The sequence below is a fragment of the Phoxinus phoxinus genome, assembly GCF_949152265.1.
Source record: "Phoxinus phoxinus genome assembly, chromosome: 20".
NCBI classification, from domain to species: domain Eukaryota; kingdom Metazoa; phylum Chordata; class Actinopteri; order Cypriniformes; family Leuciscidae; genus Phoxinus; species Phoxinus phoxinus.
In genome coordinates, this window is record NC_136895.1 from 4,992,802 (window position 1) to 5,011,629 (window position 18,828).

The 18,828-nt window shown below is 41.0% G+C and overlaps 1 protein-coding gene across 2 annotated transcripts in view; it reads right to left on the minus strand.

The window, feature by feature from the left end:
* Positions 1-18,828, minus strand: part of LOC306988891 (phosphofurin acidic cluster sorting protein 2) — a 78,389-nt gene that overhangs the window by 654 nt on the left and 58,907 nt on the right. The window contains exons 15-24 of one of the 2 annotated variants that reach the window (XM_079594062.1): positions 17,527-17,633; positions 17,240-17,394; positions 15,761-15,871; positions 15,569-15,671; positions 8,996-9,028; positions 5,225-5,267; positions 3,050-3,092; positions 2,761-2,902; positions 816-1,039; positions 618-731 (exon numbers count right to left, since the gene is read on the minus strand). In XM_079594062.1, the coding sequence (XP_079450188.1) occupies positions 618-731; positions 816-1,039; positions 2,761-2,902; positions 3,050-3,092; positions 5,225-5,267; positions 8,996-9,028; positions 15,569-15,671; positions 15,761-15,871; positions 17,240-17,394; positions 17,527-17,633 (1,075 nt within the window). The remainder of the gene's footprint in view (positions 1-617; positions 732-815; positions 1,040-2,760; positions 2,903-3,049; positions 3,093-5,224; positions 5,268-8,995; positions 9,029-15,568; positions 15,672-15,760; positions 15,872-17,239; positions 17,395-17,526; positions 17,634-18,828) is intronic. The other variant, XM_079594063.1, reaches the window with a different exon arrangement.

The following is an 18,828-nucleotide window of genomic DNA, read 5'->3' on the forward strand; positions in this document are numbered from 1 at the left end:
GATCAAGTTTAATGTTTTTTTGTTGTTTGTTTTTTAAGAAAAATCTTATATTATCGAAAATACAGATAAAACAGTAATATTGTGAAAATTATTACAATTTAAAATGGCTGCTTTCTATGTGCAAATTCCTGTAATGATAAAGCTGTATTTTCAGCATCATTCAGTGTCACATGATCCTTCAGAAATCAGGATAATATGAGGATCTGCTGCTCAAGAAACATGTATGATTATTATCAGAGTTGAAAACAGTTGTGCTGCTTCAGATTTGTCTGGAAACCAAGATACATGTTTAAAAGGATTCTTTAATCAATCGAATGTTGAACATTTATTAAAAATATAAATCTATAAAAGTCTTAAAGTGCCGATGTAGTCAGTATCTTTGATCACCAAAATGACATTATTTAAATGTTTTTTCCTTGAAAAAAGTTTCTTCATGCCTTAAAATATCTTGAATGTAACTCGACACCCTTGCCTCATTTAGTATGCGCGGTTCTATGAATATGCAAATGAGCCCCGCCTCCACTCACTAATGCACTGATGACCACAGGGTGGCAGTCAGGCACAAGCTCGTGTGTCGTGTGTGTGCGTGTGTGAGTGTGTGTTGTGTGCTGGTTTACCCTTCAGCATGGTGTGCTGGTGCTTGGCAGTGCAGATGAGCCGGCTGATGCTGTCGATCACCTGACTCTTGGAGTCCACGTCCTTCTCTTTCAGCTTCTTGCTCAGGAAAATCACTGGAAGGAAACCAGACATGAAGCAACAGCACAAACTAACCCCACACACACACACACACACATCAGCTCACTTTACAGACTCACCTTTCTTGTTCTTCTCCTTCATGACGACGGTCATGGCCATGCCGGGCGGGGGAGTCGGCTCGCCTCCGGTGGGGATCCGGGAAACCTGCAGCGAGCGGAAGTTACTCTTCAGCGTGTTCTTGATCCCCACGTCTCTCTTCTCGCCCTCCTTCTTCTTCTCTGCGCCCTGTAGCGTCCAGTAGTCCACCTGAAGACCCATCACCTCGCCGCCGGTGCCTGGAGAACTGCACACACTCATAAGTAAGCAATAAGGTACTCGAGGCTAGTGCTGTATGGTGAATAAGTCCCGGCTGAAGGGCGTTGTTAGGCTCGACGTCAAGCGGCGTAACCCCTTCAGCCGGGACTTATTCACCATACATCACTTGCCTCGAGTACCTTATTGCTTTTATAAAACGGTTACCACACAATACAAATATTAAAGCCAAAAAATATGTAACTTTCATGAAGTAAAATCACTAAAAGCCTTCCGCTGAAAAAAATAGTCCCTGACCGTGAACAGCAGCAGATGTACATGCATTATTTCGCCAATAGATGGCGGCAAAGTCTGTCTTTATGAGTGAGTGAGTCAGCAGAGAAGACTTTTACATTGAAAGGACTCAAACTTGTGATCACGGAGAAGAAAGACGCAACTGACAGATGACTATAGGCTCGGGAAAACCTCTTAACTGTTAAAAGGACAAGATATCAGCGGACATTCAAACAGATTTTTTTTATGAATATAGGACTGACCTGATGGAAAATGCTAAATCTACTGTAAATGCAGGTACACTCGCTTACTCGATCCCTCACAATACTCTACTCTATACGCTTCAATGAACAATATCAATGAGAACAAGCATATGTTTACGTTGCTAAGATGGTTGCTAGGGGTGTTGTGTAGTGATACACAGAACCGTTGGGTGAAGCGGTCAGTGTTTTATCGTGAATAAAACAGCTATTGACCAATCAGAATCATGGACTGGAACTAACCGTTTTATAAGTGTGAAATATAAGAGTAGGAGATGTACGCAAAAATGCTTTTTCACTGGCAGTGGCACCAATGTCATGTTCGACTTGTCTTAATGCTCATTTCTCATTAAAATGGTTTACATTGTTGTCTAGGACATTAGGTGCGTCCCAAATCGCGTACTTGTGCACAATTCTAGGCCATTTTGTAGTATAATTGACCGTTCGCAAAGACCCGCCCCCTTTAGTTACTGTTGCTATGTCCGACAAGCCACGCCCACTCTCACACACACCATGTTCTCACGCAGTGAAAAACACATCGCGGAGCAGCGAAGAAACTGACAGACACAGACCAGGTTACCTTTGATATGAAACAAAGTCTCAACTTTCAAATTTGGTCGTTTTTAACTAAATTTAAACAATAAATAGCGTTTTGTGACTCTTTAATGTGTGTGACAGATCGCTGTGTCGCCTCAGTTAAAGCCGCTCGTGAACCGATCATCTCTTCCTTCTAGTTCATTTATAGCATCAAATAAACATGAATGAACATCAGAAGGAATGCTGTTTAAAAGACGTCAGTACACTCCGCTTCTCAAGTTCAAATCCTCCAACGTTAATCTACTGACTCTCCTGACAGCTTTGTCGGACAAAACTGGCGATTGGTTGGTCAAAATCGCCTGTCAATCAAACTCCCTGCGAAGGGTCAATTAGTGCGAGGAGTGCGTTCACACTGATAACTCTAAAAGGAAAACGTGCACTCGAAGTACCCGGATGATGCACTTATTTAACCGAAAAAACAAAGTGTGTAACGTTGGACACTTCATGCACTGTCGCAGCTTTGATAACGTAGCGGAGGGGCATCAGTCTCCGATGTTGAACGACAACATAAACGTGTAAAGTTGACGAACTACACGCTTGAGTACATAGTGTATAAGTGCATAGAGTATAGTGAGTCATTCGGGATGCAGATAACGATCAGGATCAGTTGCTCCTAACGTACCCTGCTCCAGAGAGACCGGCAGACACCGACGGGGATGATGGAGGGGTGCAGGCCATGTCCTTCCCGTACGCCGGTCCCGTCTGCGCCGGAGGAGACGAGAGCATGTTCACACTGCCCACGATCACTGCATCATCAGAGTCCACTGCCACACACACACACACACACACACACACACACACACACACACACACACACACACACACACACACACACACACACACACATCAGTCATGCTTCACTGCTGTTAGGGTTTTTATTGGGCTCTTTCTTGGCTAAATGTGAATCCTACCTGATGTGGATAAGCTGTGCTCCACGATTCCCACTTTCACCAACTGCAAGAACACACATCCAAATGAAATAATCTCAGAATTGCGAGATATAAAGTCAGAACTGCGAGAAATAAAGTCAGAATTGCGAGATATAAAGTCAGAATTGTGAGATATAAAGTCAGGAATGCAAGATATAAAGTCAGAATTGCAAGATATAAAGTCAGAATTGTGAGAAATAAAGTCAGAATTGCGAGATATAAAGTCAGAATTGCGTGATATAGTCAGAATTGTGAGATATAATCAGAACTGCAAGATATAAAGTCAGGAATGCGAGATATAAAGTCAGAATTTTGAGATATAAAGTCAGAATTGCGAGATATAAAGTCAGAATTTTGAGATATAAAGTCAGAATTGTGAGAAATAGTCAGAATTGCGTGATAATCAGAATTGCGTGATAATCAGAATTCCGAGAAATAAAGTCAGAATTTTGAGAAATAAAGTCAGAATTGCGTGATAATCAGAATTGCGAGATATAAAGTCAGAATTTTGAGATATAAAGTCAGAATTGTGAGAAATAAAGTCAGAATTGTGAGAAATAAAGTCAGAATTGCGAGAAATAAAGTCAGAATTGTGAGATATAAAGTCAGAATTGCGAGAAATTAAGTCAGAATTGTGAGAAATAAAGTCAGAACTGCGAGATATAATCAGAACTGCGAGATATAATCAGAACTGCGAGATATAAAGTTAGAATTGCGAGATATAAAGTCAGAATTGCGAGATATAAAGTCAGAATTGCGAGATATAAAGTCAGAATTGCGAGATATACGAGATATAGAGTCAGAATTGCGAGATATAGAGCCAGAGTCAGACATAATTTGCTCTACATATTCTACAAATTTGGTTAAAAAAAAAGAGCCTGAAACTTTTCTCTTTCCAATAAGCAAAAAGAAGTGATGTTGTTCACGACCTCAGGAGGTCAAATAAATTATCATATAAGCTGTTTTGTTATATTTATTTTACATGAGGTTTGTAATTTTTGCAACCCCGTTACCAGAATTTGAGTGATTTCATTATTTTCCTGCAATAAACATTAAATAAACAACATTTTATGAAAGAAGGTGACACTTAAAGGAACACGCCGACTTTGAGGACTTGAGCTTATTCCCCGTATCCCCCAGAGTTAGATAAGTCCATACACACCCTTCTCATCTCCGTGCGTGGCGTAACTCTGTCTGACGCACCCACCGCTAGCCTAGCTTAGCACAAAGACTGGAGGTAAATGGCTCCAGCTAGCATACTGCTCCCAATAAGTGACAAAATAACGCCAACATTTTCCTATTTACATGTGCAAATAACAAGGTCACGTGAGACACAGTCATCTTCTAACCGTATACATACTGGGAACTATATTCTCAGAAGGCGAAGCACTGCTACTTCTGCGGAGTGATTAGCTCGCAGCGCCCGAGGAGTCCCGCGGTGAGGAGACGAGAGTTCGCTCAGCGCTAATCACGCCGCCCAAGTAGCAGTGCTTCGCCCTCTGAGAATATAGCAGAAGATGGCTGTGTCTCACGTGACCTTGTTATTTGAACACACTGTAACTATACAAATCACAACATGTAAAGAGGAAAATGTTGGCGTTATTTTGTCACTTATTGGGAGATATGCTAGCTGGAGCTGTTTACCTCCAGTCTTTGTGCTAAGCTAGGCTAGCGGTGGGTGCGTCAGACAGAGTTACGGCACGCACGGAGATGAGAAGGGTGTGTGTGGACTTATCTAACTCTGGGGGATACGGGGAATAAGCTCAAGTCCCAAAAAGTCGGCGTGTTCCTTTAAAAAAAGTTTCCTAACAATAACTTTGGTAACAGGATTGAATGGTTGAGCTTCATGAGCTTACAATCTGTGTAAACATTTAGAAAATTGATGAATTGCTTGGAATTTTCCATTTTGTGTGATGACAGAAAATCAAAGAATAACAGGGTTGTGCTAAACATTGATTTTAGGCAGTTTAAATGAGCTACTAATTTAAATATATAATATTTAGAGTTAATTATAATTAAAATATAACAGAATATACCATATTTCTCACTATAACAAACATGGGAAATGTGTCTCTAATGCTTTTGTAATGTGACAACCAGCTTTGCAGCTTTACAACAACAACGGAGAGGAAATGAAAGAGAGAAAGCATTTCTCACCCCGATGAACGGGACGAACTTCTGGCAGGAGTCTTCGTCAGGGCTGTGGAGGTCAGAGAGGAGGAGGCGTGAGTGTGTGAGGTGTGTGTGTGTGAGTCTGGCTGGCTCATGGTGAGGGTGAGGGCTCATGCCATGGCTCGGGTCATGAGAGGATGCTGGGAAAGCTTCTTACATCCTCCACCAATCAGCGGGGTGTAAGGCTGCAGGCGATGGGCACGCTTCAGGACTCCACTCAATGATATACAGTCTTTCGTGGCACTTCCCAAGAGTCGTCTACAAGCCGCTCTCCAAGACTCAGGACACAAGCTACTTCTAAAACTCTCAATGTAGTCGCTTGTAGCTGACAAACACAGGGCCGGCACAAGAGTGTATTTGGCTATCGGCATGAAGTCTGGTTCACATTGGCTACGTTTACATCCACAACTTTAGTTTCAATCGGACTGAATTAAGTCCGATTGATGAATCTGAGTGTAGTGTTTACATGAACATTTGATCGGGTCAATGCAATCGCAACTTCCAATCGGAGTTTCCCGCAGTTTGCACATCATAACTATTTTCCAACATTGGATCTTTATTTGTTTTAAACAGCCGTAAACTTAATATTATCCATTTCTGATAATAATTTGGAGACATGAGCATATGAACCGTTGTGCCGCGCTGATTATATTTATCACGCAGTAAAAGCGCCCGAAACCAGTATCCGTGGATGAGTGTGAAGCCAGCACTGGTGGTGGTCCTGCTCCACTTCACACACGCGGTGAAAGGAGGATTTTATAATGACGGGAAACTCGTTTAGACAACACTTTATTCAACGGGAAGAAGAGATGTTCAGCGCGCCATACGTCATTACGCTATTTGTTATACGTCATTGCACATGCGCAGTCCTTTCAGTTTCGGTTTTCAATCCGATCAAGTGTTCACATGTCCTCTGGATCGGATTAGAAAAGGAATACACCACCGCTTTCAATCCGATCGAAATTGGGTCGTTTAAAAGCGTTTACGTGAAGGCTTGTCAGTCCGACTGAGCCGTCAATCCCATTACTGACTGATTATTTGGTTGCATGTAAACGTAGCCATTGTGGCGTATAACCGTCCACTCACACCGGAAGAGAGTGTCTGACCAACATGGACAATGACCAATCACAACTTGGAGAAAGCTCAACTTTAGGTGTGTCAAACCTCAACATTTATTTCCTAAATTGTAAGCCGTGAACAAAGAAACTCTACCAATTGGGTAAATGACATTTAAGAGTGTCCATAATTAAACAACAAACGAACAAATCCTTAAAAACAAGTTCAAAAATATGGTTCAATATGGTTTAAAAAAACACAATTTTCAAGAAAAGTTGAAATTTTATAGATCTCGGTCATGTACATTTGTGTGAAATCTTAAAAAAAACTAAAAACTAATTATGGTTCATCAACAGCTTCTGTGCTAAAATGTATTATAAATTCACCAAAAAATGGAGGAACGATTGAAATCGAACTTACGCAAATATCACATACTTAAGGGCCGATCACACTACACTTTTTGGTCCATTAACTTCCATTCATACGCATATGAATGACGGATACCGGAAACACAAGACGCTTCGAATTTTGTCGCTCTCCAAAGTTCAAGTTTGGTGAACTCTGACCTGAAAATTCACATCACGTGTGACAATTAGAAGATCGGTAGGTCATGGCGAGACCTCTTGGCTGAATTCAAAAAATTGAAAGAAGAATTTGTGACGGCGGCTTAAAAGTGTTAAGATGAAATTTTATAATCGATATTTTCATCTTAAATATTAAAGGGGTCATGACATGGTTTTTTAAATTTTATTATTATGTTCCCTTAGGTGTAATTATAGTATTACTGTAGTAGTTTTTTACAAAAAACTTTTAAAATGTAGTGATTTATGACCTTTTCCCTGTTTCTCATCCTCTGATTCACACAGTCTGTTTTGGGGGTGTTTCCCCTTTAAGAGTTCAGTGTTAACGCCCACTGTTATGATTGGCTAACGTCAGTGCCTATATGCATCAATTATTAACGCCCCCAGCCAGAACATTTGCGGATTCGGCGTATTTAAAAAGTAGTTTAAAGTTTTAAATACATTACTTACAGTTTGCGTCGTCGTTGTTGAGCCCAGAATAGTCGGCACGGACTTATCTTTGAGCAACAGTTTTCTGGCAAAGCCAGCATCATTTTGGGATTTGTTCTCAAAACAGTCATCCTTCAAATGGACTGAGACGTCCGCAAAAAAATAAAGTGCATCCATTTTTCCCTGACGACTGGATCTTCCGCAGCGTATTCACAGATGTTGTTTGTCCACAGCCAGGAACAGCACATCTGCGGCATCGTAATTTCCCTGTACACAGACCCACTCGCTGTCCGTCGACTGAACACTTGTGAGGCGCGCAGCGCGCGGGGCGACAATGATACGAAATGAGCGTAGTTGCCTTGCGCTTACAGCGTAACTGTCTAGTGCTGGAGGCGGTCATATGCAAACGCTGGTACGTCACTTCGTACCGTGACGTCACTTCTTACCATGGATCCAGAACGAGCTGTATTTAGAGCTTGATTAAATAAATGATTCGTTTATAATGGGGAGGACGTCTTAAGCTATGAAACTTGCAGGACGTTTTAATGGTACAAAGACCTCTTATATACCAAAAGATCAAGGCAAATTTGGTTTCTCATGTCATGACCCCTTTAAAGGATTAATTCACTTCATAATTAAAATTCCCTGATTATTTACTCACCGCCACGTCATCCAAGATGTTCAGGCCAAAAGAAAGGAATATTACGGAATTAATCTGCTTCTTCTGTTAGCTAAATTTAATATTTTTAGCATAAATGTAAATTTGGAAGAAACAAGCATTTGTTTTTAACTTTAAGAGCAGAAATTTAACAATACCTAAACACAATATTAGGTTTGAAAAATGAGAAAGCTGCAAAGTGTGTTTCAATCTGTAAACATTTTCACATTTTTGTTTAACTTTTAAGTTTGTCACTGTTTCTTTATATCTTTTTCTGTTTGTTTATTTGGTTTACTCATTATACCCCCCTGACTGTAGTTTGTAGGTTTGTCTAGATAAGACTCTTATTCCTCGATCATGTCGACACTTTTATAATCACTATAATAATCATTTTCTTGGACTGGGCAAATGTCTATTGTCCATTTATGTGTGAACTGATTGTTTGTTCTTTATTGTTATTGTGAAGCGTCCTTGAGCTTGGGAAAGGCGCTATATAAATTAAACGTATTATTATTATTATTACATGTGGACCTTCGACCCGTTGGACCCCATTGAAGTCACTATATGGAGAAAATCCTGGAATGTTTTCCTCAAAAGCCTTAATTTTTTTTCAAAAAATGAGCCTATTTCCAAAAAAAGTGAAGTGTGTCCTTTAATAATTGAGTATTGAACCCAATAATGAAACTGATCACTTTGATTAACTTAATATTCCAAATATTAACAACAAGTAATCTTCAAGTCTTCCTCAACTAACACAATGGTATCAAGTTTGAACCCGCAACCTTTCAGTTACCACATTTTCAACCACTAACCCACACCAGTTAGTCACCAACCATCTCTTACTTCCAAACCTGTTAAACCAAACTAAAACCGGTTAAAGACACAAAAAGACTGAATCAATGAAAACACAGAACACACAGTGAGCAAAAACTAGTCACGCAGACAGGTGTGTGTGTGAGGTTAACACACTGAGAGCATGAGTGAGTAAACCACAGCAAACATGGACGGCAACCCAAACACACGATTAGGTACCTGATGTAAAAATCAAAATACAAACTTCTCTTCCTTGAAGGCAAAAACAAAAGAAAAGGAGGTAAAAGACCCAAAGCATAACAGTTACTGCACCATCCTCAACACACATCTTCTTCTCAATGGCAAAATTAAACCAGATCAAACAAATGAGTGACATAATTAGAAAAAAATTAAATAATATGCAAGCGCAACTGATTATAAGAGGCTTTGTTTGATCTACTTTATGAACTAATTGACTATAATGATTATGATGATACCCATAATAATTCATCTCATAAATCATGTCCTTGTCACATTTCACCCCAAAACCAAAACAAATAAGAATAGATTTTTATTACGCAAGAAAAACAAATCATAAATCATATTTTTCATTATGAAGATTATTTTATGAAACACGAGCACATTTTCCCTAAATCCTCATTACAGCAAAATGCACAATTTTATTAATTGCCAATGTTTTTTTCTTCTTCAGGTTTTTTACTGTAATAAAGAATTATTACAGAAAATATTTCCCAAAAAGTTTTTCATGAAAATAATGCAATACATTTTAATTGTCCTAAAATCATCTTACTTTAGTGTGTTTGAGCATGAAAAAGTCCCTCCAGCGGGAGTTATTCTCTATATCAGTGTCACTATTTCTGAACTGCAGTGTAGTCTTGAGTTTCTTCCGGGAACACACACGTCACAATATTCCTCATTTAAATAATTAATACGCAGAATAAAGGGGCGGGGCCTGGTTGAGTTAGTTAGTAGTGTGTTGAAACTGGTGGTTATGGTAAGGGCCGGGACATTTCCCAAACGCACTCAATGCTGTTGACCAATCACAGCACAAGGATACAGCCGACCAATCAGAGCACAGTGTGCTTCTCAGGAGGAGGGGCTTTATAGAGACAGGAACTAAACAGAGCGTTACTGACAGACTGGGAAGAGAGGAGCCGCAACAATGGAGAATATGAGGAATTTTAATTATTTTTTAACATTTAAGCGTGAAAACCTATTCTAGTAGAGCCCAAAAACAAAATCAATACTTTGCAAAAGGGCATAATACATTTTTCTTTTAAATTTGAGGTGAAATCTGACCTGGATAATTTTTCTTGACAAATTTTGAAAGATTAAAGGTTAGTTCACCCAAAAATTAAAATTCTGTAACAAATTACTCTCCCTCATGTCATTCCCAACCCGTAAAGACTTTCGTTCATCTTCGAAACACAAATGAAGATCCTTTTGATGATATCGGAGAGCTTTCTGTCTCTCCATTGACAGCTCATCCATATGAATTGAGTGGTTTGGTCCAAATTTTCTGAAGAGACTCGATCGCTATCATGTGAAGCATGACAGAATTTAGGCTTATATTCACATTTAAACATTGATCAGCGAACATAAACAGAAGCTCAACTGAACCTGCTTGATGCGTGAGAACAAACCTCATTGGTTCTTGAGAATCTCAAACGTGCTGCGTAACACGAGAATGAACCTCAATGGTTCTTGAGAAGCTCAAATGTGCTGCGTAACACGAGAATGAACCTCATTGGTTCTTGAGAAGCCCAAACGTGCTGCGTAACACGAGAATGAACCTCATTGGTTCTTGAGAAGCTCAAACGTGCTGCGTAACACGAGAATGAACCTCATTGGTTCTTGAGAAGCTCAAACGTGCTGCGTAACACGAGAATGAACCTCATTGGTTCTTGAGAAGCTCAAACGTGCTGCGTAACACAAGAATGAACCTCATTGGTTCTTGCAGAAGCTCAAACGTGCTGCGTAACACAAGAATGAACCTCATTGGTTCTTGCTGAAGCTCAAACGTGCTGCGTAACACGAGAATGAACCTCATTGGTTCTTGAGAAGCTCAAACCTGCTGCATAACATGAGAATGAACCTCATTGGTTCTTGAGAAGCTCAAACGTGCTGCGTAACATGAGAATGAACCTCATTGGTTCTTGAGAAGCTCAAACGTGCTGCGTAACACAAGAATGAACCTCATTGGTTCTTGCTGAAGCTCAAACGTGCTGCGTAACACGAGAATGAACCTCATTGGTTCTTGAGAAGCTCAAACCTGCTGCGTAACATGAGAATGAACCTCATTGGTTCTTGCAGAAGCTCAAACGTGCTGCGTAACACGAGAATGAACCTCATTGGTTCTTGAGAAGCTCAAACGTGCTGCGTAACACGAGAATGAACCTCATTGGTTCTTGCTGAAGCTCAAACGTGCTGCGTAACACAAGAATGAACCTCATTGGTTCTTGAGAAGCTCAAACGTGCTGCGTAACACTAGAATGAACCTCATTGGTTCTTGCAGAAGCTCAAACGTGCTGCGTAACACGAGAATTAACCTCATTGGTTCTTGAGAAGCTCAAACGTGCTGCGTAACATGAGAATGAACCTCATTGGTTCTTGAGAAGCTCAAATGTGCTGCGTAACACTAGAATGAACCTCATTGGTTCTTGAGAAGCTCAAATGTGCTGCGTAACACGAGAATGAACCTCATTGGTTCTTGAGAAGCTCAAATGTGCTGCGTAACACTAGAATGAACCTCATTGGTTCTTGCAGAAGCTCAAACGTGCTGCGTAACACGAGAATAAACCTCATTGGTTCTTGCAGAAGCTCAAACGTGCTGCGAAACACGAGAATGAACCTCATTGGTTCTTGAGAAGCTCAAACGTGCTGCGTAACACGAGAATGAACCTCATTGGTTCTTGAGAAGCTCAAACGTGCTGCGTAACACTAGAATGAACCTCATTGGTTCTTGCAGAAGCTCAAACGTGCTGCGTAACACGAGAATGAACCTCATTGGTTCTTGAGAAGCTCAAACGTGCTGCGTAACACGAGAATGAACCTCATTGGTTCTTGAGAAGCTCAAACGTGCTGCGTAACACGAGAATGAACCTCATTGGTTCTTGAGAAGCTCAAACGTGCTGCGTAACACGAGAATGAACCTCATTGGTTCTTGAGAAGCTCAAATGTGCTGCGTAACACGAGAATGAACCTCATTGGTTCTTGCTGAAGCTCAAACGTGCTGCGTAACACGAGAATGAACCTCATTGGTTCTTGCAGAAGCTCAAACGTGCTGCGTAACACGAGAATGAACCTCATTGGTTCTTGAGAAGCTCAAACGTGCTGCGTAACACTAGAATGAACCTCATTGGTTCTTGCAGAAGCTCAAACGTGCTGCGTAACACGAGAATGAACCTCATTGGTTCTTGAGAAGCTCAAATGTGCTGCGTAACACGAGAATGAACCTCATTGGTTCTTGCTGAAGCTCAAACGTGCTGCGTAACACGAGAATGAACCTCATTGGTTCTTGCTGAAGCTCAAACGTGCTGCGTAACACGAGAATGAACCTCATTGGTTCTTGCTGAAGCTCAAACGTGCTGCGTAACACGAGAATGAACCTCATTGGTTCTTGCAGAAGCTCAAACGTGCTGCGTAACACGAGAATGAACCTCATTGGTTCTTGCAGAAGCTCAAATGTGCTGCGTAACACGAGAATGAACCTCATTTGTTCTTGAGAAGCTCAAACGTGCTGCGTAACACGAGAATGAACCTCATTGGTTCTTGAGAAGCTCAAACGTGCTGCGTAACACGAGAATGAACCTCATTGGTTCTTGAGAAGCTCAAACGTGCTGCGTAACACGAGAATGAACCTCATTGGTTCTTGAGAAGCTCAAACGTGCTGCGTAACACGAGAATGAACCTCATTGGTTCTTGAGAAGCTCAAATGTGCTGCGTAACACGAGAATGAACCTCATTGGTTCTTGAGAAGCCCAAACGTGCTGCGTAACACGAGAATGAACCTCATTGGTTCTTGAGAAGCTCAAATGTGCTGCGTAACACGAGAATGAACCTCATTGGTATAATGAACCTCATTTGTTCTTGAGAAGCTCAAACGTGCTGCGTAACACAAGAATGAACCTCATTGGTTCTTGAGAAGCTCAAACGTGCTGCGTAACACGAGAATGAACCTCATTGGTTCTTGAGAAGCTCAAACGTGCTGCGTAACACGAGAATGAACCTCATTGGTTCTTGAGAAGCCCAAACGTCCTGCGTAACACGAGAATGAACCTCATTGGTTCTTGAGAAGCTCAAACGTGCTGCGTAACACAATAATGAACCTCATTTGTTCTTGAGAAGCTCAAACGTGCTGCGTAACACGAGAATGAACCTCATTGGTTCTTGAGAAGCTCAAACGTGCTGCGTAACACGAGAATGAACCTCATTGGTTCTTGAGAAGCTCAAACGTGCTGCGTAACACGAGAATGAACCTCATTTGTTCTTGAGAAGCTCAAACGTGCTGCGTAACACGAGAATGAACCTCATTTGTTCTTGAGAAGCTCAAACGTGCTGCGTAACACGAGAATGAACCTCATTGGTTCTTGCAGAAGCTCAAACGTGCTGCGTAACACGAGAATGAACCTCATTGGTTCTTGCAGAAGCTCAAACGTGCTGCGTAACACGAGAATGAACCTCATTTGTTCTTGCTGAAGCTCAAACGTGCTGCGTAACACGAGAATGAACCTCATTGGTTCTTGAGAAGCTCAAACGTGCTGCGTAACACGAGAATGAACCTCATTGGTTCTTGAGAAGCTCAAACGTGCTGCGTAACACGAGAATGAACCTCATTGGTTCTTGAGAAGCTCAAATGTGCTGCGTAACACGAGAATGAACTTCATTGGTTCTTGAGAAGCTCAAACGTGCTGCGTAACACTAGAATGAACCTCATTGGTTCTTGAGAAGCTCAAACGTGCTGCGTAACACGAGAATGAACCTCATTGGTTCTTGAGAAGCTCAAACGTGCTGCGAAACACGAGAATGAACCTCATTGGTTCTTGAGAAGCTCAAATGTGCTGCGTAACACGAGAATGAACCTCATTGGTTCTTGAGAAGCTCAAACGTGCTGCGTAACACGAGAATGAACCTCATTGGTTCTTGAGAAGCTCAAACGTGCTGCGTAACACGGGAATGAACCTCATTGGTTCTTGCTGAAACTCAAACGTGCTACGTAACACGAGAATGAACCTCATTGGTTCTTGAGAAGCTCAAACGTGCTGCGTAACACGAGAATGAACCTCATTGGTTCTTGAGAAGCTCAAACGTGCTGCGTAACACGAGAATGAACCTCATTGGTTCTTGAGAAGCTCAAACGTGCTGCGTAACACGGGAATGAACCTCATTGGTTCTTGCTGAAGCTCAAATGTGCTGCGTAACACGAGAATGAACCTCATTGGTTCTTGAGAAGCTCAAACGTGCTGCGTAACACGAGAATGAACCTCATTGGTTCTTGCTGAAGCTCAAATGTGCTGCGTAACACGAGAATGAACCTCATTGGTTCTTGCTGAAGCTCAAACATGCTGCGTAACAAGAATGAACCTCATTGGTTCTTGAGAAGCTCAAACGTGCTGTGTTACAAGAATGAACCTCATTGGTTCTTGAGAAGCTCAAACGTGCTGCGTAACACGAGAATGAACCTCATTGGTTCTTGCTGAAGCTCAAATGTGCTGCGTAACACGAGAATGAACCTCATTGGTTCTTGAGAAGCTCAAATGTGCTGCGTAACACGAGAATGAACCTCATTGGTTCTTGAGAAGCTCAAACGTGCTGCGTAACACGAGAATGAACCTCATTGGTTCTTGAGAAGCTCAAATGTGCTGCGTAACACGAGAATGAACCTCATTGGTTCTTGAGAAGCTCAAACGTGCTGCGTAACACGAGAATGAACCTCATTGGTTCTTGAGAAGCTCAAATGTGCTGCGTAACACGAGAATGAACCTCATTGGTTCTTGAGAAGCTCAAACGTGCTGCGTAACACGAGAATGAACCTCATTGGTTCTTGCAGAAGCTCAAACGTGCTGCGTAACACGAGAATGAACCTCATTGGTTCTTGCTGAAGCTCAAACGTGCTGCGTAACACGAGAATGAACCTCATTGGTTCTTGCAGAAGCTCAAACGTGCTGCGTAACACGAGAATGAACATCATTGGTTCTTGCTGAAGCTCAAACGTGCCGCGTAACACGAGAATGAACCTCATTGGTTCTTGCAGAAGCCCAAACGTGCTGCGTAACACGAGAATGAACCTCATTGGTTCTTGCAGAAGCTCAAACGTGCTGCGTAACACGAGAATGAACCTCATTGGTTCTTGAGAAGCTCAAACGTGCTGCGTAACACGAGAATGAACCTCATTGGTTCTTGCAGAAACTGATGTGTAAGTTGATGAACGTTTATGTGTGTATAAAAGCCTAAATTCAATCTGTTCATCATATAAAGCGATTGAGTCTCTTCAGAAAATGTAGACTAAACTGCTCAATTCATATGGATTAAAGTTTTCATCAAAGAAATAAGATTTCATCAAAAAGACCTTCATTTGTGTGGTCTTCAAAGTCTGATGGGTTTGGGAAGACATGAGGATGAGTAATTAATGACAGAACTTTCATGTTTGAGTAAAACTATCCCTTTAACTCTTTACATCATCATGGAAACAAACTTTATACAACTGTATTTTGGCTATATGGTGAATAAACATACAGTACATTAACATCATTAATTAGATCTTCTCACACACACACAAATGCAAGACAATACCTTTTCTGTTTATAGGTAAGCATTGCTTCAGAAATAGGGAACTGGTGGGAGAGATTCGCTCCAGCCAGATACTGTGAGACGCGTCCGGCCACGTCAATATTATCTGTGGACATTTTCAAACATCACACGCTTTCAGGCACAGCATTAAATCAGACAATAAAGGCATCAAATCATATTAGCAGACGCTCTAACCTGAAGTGGGAGCTTCCAACCTCCCGAAAATGTCCCGCCATCCTGCGTCCATGAAGATGTTACAGAACTTACTGTCAAACGTTGAGATGTATTTGGCCAGTGGATGACAACCTTTCAAAAACAAAGTACATATTGCTCACATCGAAGTTATATCACATAATAAAAGGATTGTCTTTCACATCAGACTGAAGTCCAAAATAAACACTCGCTAAGCACTAGATATGACTTCAAACTGGCTTTGGCCCATAAATAATATGACCTGCTGGGTGGAAACATTTTGAACATCATACTCTACAGGGTTAAACTGAATTGTGCAAATCCTCCCATTAAGCTGCGAAAACTAAAATGTGAAAAGAAATTAATATGATAGAATATATAGAAAATTATATTCAACTAGATTCTTCTGCTCACCAAGGCTGCCTTTATGTGATCAAAAATAAAACAGTAATATTGTGAAATATTTAAAATTGTAAGTTTTTTATGTGAATATTGTCACAGACTTTAGTTTGTTTTTCTCAGTCGGTTTGTATCCTTGGTTACCGTCGTTATGAGTTCTGTGTTTGATTTATCATCTCGTTTGTGTTTGCTTTAATAGTCGTACCCTCAGTCACTCTTTGTCCGGTCACGTCTATGTTAGAGGTTGTTTTGTTTGCCTGCGAAGTGGATCATTAAAAGCTTTTGAAATGTTATCATCATCATCATCTTCTTGTTCTTCTTGTGTGACAAATATATAGTAAATTGCAATAAACTGATCAAACAGCATCATTACTCCAGTCTTCAGAGTCACATGACCCTTCAGAAATCATTCTGCTGATTTGTTGCTCAATTATTATCAATTATTATTGGGGCTCAAATATTCATAATGGTTCTTATTATTATAAATGTTGAAAACAGTTGCTGCTTAATATTTTTGTGGAAACTGTGATACATTCTTTGATGAATAGACAGTTTAAAAAAATATTTGAAAATCTTGAAATCATTTGTAATATTATAAACGTCTTTAAAGTCACTTTTGATCAATTTAATATGTCCTTGCTGAATAAAATAATTCGTTTTAATTAATTAATTAAACAAAAATCTTACCCTAAACTTTTAAATGGAAGTCTATCACGGTTTCCACCAAAAATATGAAGCAGCATCAACATTGATAATAATCATAAATGTTTCTTGAGCAGCAAATCATCATATTACACTGATTTCTGAAGGATCATGTGACACTGAAGACTGGAGTAATGGTGCTGAAAAGTCAGCTTTGATCACAGGAATAAATTACACGTTATATTACATAGAATACAGCTATTTAAAATTGTGATAATATTTCACAATATTACTGTTTTTACTTTGTTCTCGATCAAATAAATGCAGTCTTGGTGAGCAGAAGAGACTTCTTTCAAAAGCTCCAAACTTTTGACCGGTAGTGTATATTTTTGAGAGTAATTTTAAGAGTTAAGTATATTTTTGAGAGTTAATTTTGCTTACCGACAGGAATGACCAGGAAACGAATGTAGCTCAACCAATCAGGCGTCTTGTTGGCGAGTTGCTCCACAAAGCAGCGGAGGACTGTGCTGAGGTAACTCTGATCGCCCGCCACTGCCACTTTAATGGTTGGTGGTGTTTGTGCATTACAGTTGCAGCTGTATGAGATTTACAAAACAACACACAGATACTCAAGTTCTCACTAAGACAAAAAAAGGAAGTTATAATAAAGAAAGCTAGGGGTTATTCTTGTATTGTGAGTGGACAGTGAGGAATTTGAGTGGCCTTACAATCGTTGAATCCTGGTGACGATGGTGTTGAAGGCGGCCTGAACGTCTGCGGGGGAAACGGTGGACACAATAGGCTGCTTGTGCTCCTGAAGAATCTCATTCAAATACTGCCACAGAAACACAGGTCACGGGTCAGAGAGCAGCACGAGGGAAATTGTGAGGATGGCAAAAAAGGTTATGAGGACTGCGATGTACATAATGGCTATTCCAGAGGTACACGTCTGCCTCAGGGAAAGACAAACGTCCAAATAAATCCAAACAGACAAGACAAGTGAAAAAAAAAACACTTTGTGTCCCGCGGTTAATGCGTCAGCCCTGTTACCATCATAACCAGCTCTTATTAAAATAATGTGCGAGTCAACAAATCAAACAGTGAGCTCTGGGACAAGCAATTCAAGGGCAAGTCTCCTCTTTTCTCCTTTTAATATTATGTAATCACATGCATGTGTCACGCACCGGCAAAGCATGGTGTAGGTAACAGGTCAGACGAGGAAGATGAGTACAAAATAGACTTTATTAACAGAAAGAAAAACTGTAAGCAAACTCAGCAAACACATTAACGAGAACCAACAAAGGGAACAGAAACACAGGCAAATATATACCAAGTGAAAACAAAGATGGTTGGCTAAACACAGGTGTTACAAACGAGGAAACTGACGAGTAACCATGGGGTCAAACTAGAACGTAATGAGTCCATGAAAGAGAAACTAACTAATCTTAATTGTTGCAGTATGTATGTATACGTGTATATATATACACATACACATACATTTATATATATATATATTATATATAAACATACAATATAATTTAAATGTATGTAAGTGTGTATATATATCCGTCACACTCAGGTTGAGGGAGAAGATTAGACGTGGCAAGCGGATCTATTAGCAGCTTAACTTTAATTGGATCTCCATGTAGGAGCAGAAGACCACCACAGCAGAGCATTGGCGGAACCGATGGTGGGAAGAGCTAGGGTGGGGTTGGCAGTCCGAAAGCCAATGGTGGAGCCAGGAGAACTAGAGACCCAGGCGCAGCTGAGGAGATGGAGAGACCTGACGACACCGTAGGTTCAGGAGGCGAGGAGCCAAGGTGGAGCTGAGGGACGAGGAAGCCCAGTGGAGCCGCGAGGACAGTGGCCCCTGGTGGAGCTGAGGGGGCGAGGAGCCAAGGTGGAGCCAGAGGGACGAGGAAGCCCAGTGGAGACGCAAGGACGGCGGCCCCTGGTGGAGCTGAGGGGGCGAGGAGCCAAGGTGGAGCCAGAGGGACGAGGAAGCCCAGTGGAGATGCAAGGACGGCAGC